Source organism: Pristiophorus japonicus, chromosome 11 (assembly GCF_044704955.1).
Source record: "Pristiophorus japonicus isolate sPriJap1 chromosome 11, sPriJap1.hap1, whole genome shotgun sequence".
Lineage (NCBI taxonomy): Eukaryota > Metazoa > Chordata > Chondrichthyes > Pristiophoridae > Pristiophorus > Pristiophorus japonicus.
Window position 1 is genome coordinate 21,004,873 of NC_091987.1, and position 3,236 is coordinate 21,008,108.

Genomic DNA, 3,236 nt, shown 5'->3' on the forward strand with positions numbered 1-3,236 from the left:
AAGTCCCAAGGGATCCCAGCATCCCTTGGGAGCACTGCATATAAGCCAGCTCCTAAGGCCTGTTCCGGACACTGTTAAAGACTGAGGTCACTGTTACTTTAACCTCCCTGTGTGCAGTCTCATCTGTGTTAGGAACATAATAGTTTTACTACATTAAAGGTGCTATATAAATACAAGTTGTTGTTGCGATATTAGGGCAGGTGACCAAAAGCTTGGTCAAAGATGTAGGTTTTAAGGAGCATCTTGAAAGAGGAAAGAGAGGTAGCGAGACGGAGAGGTTTAGGCAGGGAATTCCAGAGCTTGGGGTCTAGATAGCTTCCCCTGGAGCTTTGGATGTAAACCATCAGTTTCTGTTGTCTTGTCTCCCTTAAGTTTGAGTAGGTTTTCCATTCCTATCTCTCTTTGAATAATAACTCCCACTATATCGACCTCCTCTGTGAGAACTCACAAAGGTGCCACTGCCATTCCCTCAGCTCTACAAGTTTGCCTCATCAGCTCGGTGAATCCTATGCTTCCCTGGTGTTTTACATTCTCAGGATGTTGGTGTTGCTGACAGCCCATGACTGAGCCACCGTCGTGGGCCACCCCGACTTGTGTGAGAACATCTCCGCAAGTCGGGGCTATAAAAAGAGCTGGAGCATGCCACGCGAGCTGACACAAATGTGCGGCAGCTTTGAGGTGGCCAACTGGGTGATGTCATCAGGACCCAGGGTCGCTGTTTGGAGCGTGGGCAGGAACATCGGCTGGGCCCAGGTACAGCAGAGGAGTGAGAAGGTCGTGGCAGACTTGCGATGAGTGATCGGGGCAGAGGAGCGATGAGGGATCATGGCTGAGATTTGGTGGATGATCGTGGCGGAGGAGTGGTGAGAAATCATGGCGGAGGTGCGGCGAGTGTTTTTGTGGCGGAGGAGCAGTGAGGGATCATGGCGGAGGTGCGGCGAATGTTTGTGGCCGAGGAGTGGTGAGAAATCGTGGCGGAGGTGCAGCGAATGAGGGTACGAGGCCCAGAAGAGCACACTAGGTCCGTGCAGCAGAGCTGGTCTCCAGTCCTGGTTAACCCTTGCCACTGGATAAAGGCCTAGCTCTGTCAAGCCCGTGTGCAATGGTCACGACACATTAAAAAATTCATGCACAGGCATCTTCCACCCCTTCAACTGGAGTTCAGGACTGGATCATCGGGTCCTTCATGGAAACATTTGTGAGCTCATGTGGAAGCAAGTCATCCTCGTCCGAGGGACCACCTATGGTGATGATTGTCACTCCTAGTTGTCCAAGAAGGCAACTGGTGGGATTTCTTTTTCAACCACTGCAGTGCACAGATTTGATCCAAATGTGTGACTTGCTCGGCCACTTTAAAGCACATTTACGAGTCAACTAGCATCTTAGGTCGATGGCATTTCGTCAGTTCTGAACCTAAAACATTGGCTGGAATTTTTACCTTTAAGAGAGTGTGGGCAGTTAAAAGCATTGAAATTGACAGCGCGTCAGGAATCCAGCTTCATCCTGCTGACCTGCCATTAACTCGGGGGTGTTACCCAGCGTTCCACGGATCCGCTCGGGAGAGACGGGTGACCTCATTGGAGTAGTTACCAGCTCGTTGAGAGACCATTAAGAAACTATTTAACCTGCGGTTTCAGTTTTTACTACGTGTGCACGGGATTCATGGACCTCCTGAAACTTGCCTGTGAAGACAGCCATTGTACAAGTTCATTAACTGACGGCTGGAAAAAGTACATAAATATTCACACCTCACACCTGTTTCTTTTCCTAAGGGAAAGGCTTTTTTCTCACACCATTCTGTGGAGAGAATTTGCTTTCAGAGTTTGCAGGGGATTTCTGCAAACTCAGAAGTCATGCTCACTACATTGAAGGTTTTGCCTCCGATCACTTCACCTGGCATCGATCAGATCAGCATGGGCACCGCATATGCAGTTTTACCTTGGACCTCAGATTCAGACCAAGGTGAGCCCCAGCACCAACAACATTGGCTACACCAGCACCAACAACATTGGCTACACCAGCACCAACAACGCCAGCCACACCAGCACCAACAACACCGGCCACACCAGCACCAACAACACCGGCCACACCAGCACCAACAACACCGGCCATACCAGCACCAACAACACCGGCCATACCAGCACCAACAACGCCAGCCACACCAGCACCAACAACACCGGCCACACCAGCACCAACAACATTGGCTACACCAGCACCAACAACGCCAGCCACACCAGCACCAACAACATTGGCTACACCAGCACCAACAACACCGGCCATACCAGCACCAACAACATTGGCTACACCAGCACCAACAACATTGGCTACACCAGCACCAACAACACCGGCCATACCAGCACCAACAACATTGGCTACACCAGCACCAACAACGCCAGCCACACCAGCACCAACAACATTGGCTACACCAGCACCAACAACACCGGCCATACCAGCACCAACAACACCGGCCACACCAGCACCAACAACACCGGCCACACCAGCACCAACAACACCGGCCACACCAGCACCAACAACACCGGCCACACCAGCACCAACAACACCGGCCACACCAGCACCAACAACACCGGCCATACCAGCACCAACAACACCGGCCACACCAGCACCAACAACACCGGCCACACCAGCACCAACAACACCGGCCACACCAGCACCAACAACACCGGCCACACCAGCAGCAGTAGCTTTCTCACCAACTTACTGCTCCACAGGAGAGAGGGGATGAGCACCTCACTGGAGGCGATACCCCCACCACAGGGTATATAGGCAGAGGATGAGTTTCCTGGACATGACTGATGTCCAGTGGCTCAGGCTATTGCATTAGGTCGTGGCAGACATTTGTAGCTTGCTGGAAGAAGACCTGCTGCCCAATGGACCTGGTGGACACGCCTTACCACCGCCCTCAACTTCTTCGCCTCAGGTTCCTTCCAGGTTGTGCAGCAGGCATTTGCAGGATCTCGCAGTGGGCCGCCCACACATGCATCAGCCAGGTGACGGACGCCATGTTTCACAAGTCAGGCACTTGTGTAGACCTTGCCACTGATGGAGCCAGCCAGAGTGAGTGGGCACTCGGCTTTGCGGCTCTGCCTGGTTTCCCACAGGTGCAGGGCATCATCGACTGCTCACACGTGTCCATCAAGGCGCCCCAGATCACCCAGGAGTGACTGCGAACCGGCAGTGCTTCCATTCCCTCAATCTGCAGCTCGTCTGCAGCCACA

General features: G+C 52.8%; 1 protein-coding gene across 1 annotated transcript; it reads left to right on the forward strand.

The window, feature by feature from the left end:
• The first annotated feature begins 1,926 nt into the window (after positions 1-1,926).
• LOC139275511 (uncharacterized) lies at positions 1,927-3,012 on the forward strand. The gene is made up of 2 exons (XM_070892681.1): positions 1,927-2,491; positions 2,939-3,012. The coding sequence occupies exons 1-2, from the start codon at positions 1,927-1,929 to the stop codon at positions 3,010-3,012; spliced, it is 639 nt and encodes a 212-aa protein (XP_070748782.1).
• Positions 3,013-3,236: the final 224 nt, after the last annotated feature.

Bases quoted from the DNA above. Each gene is read 5' to 3' on its own strand.
- LOC139275511 (XM_070892681.1), top strand. From the start codon at position 1,927: ATGCAGTTTTACCTTGGACCTCAGATTCAGACCAAGGTGAGCCCCAGC. The intron at 2,492-2,938 runs GCCACACCAGCA...TCTTCGCCTCAG, and splicing joins CACCAGCACCAACAACACCG to GTTCCTTCCAGGTTGTGCAG.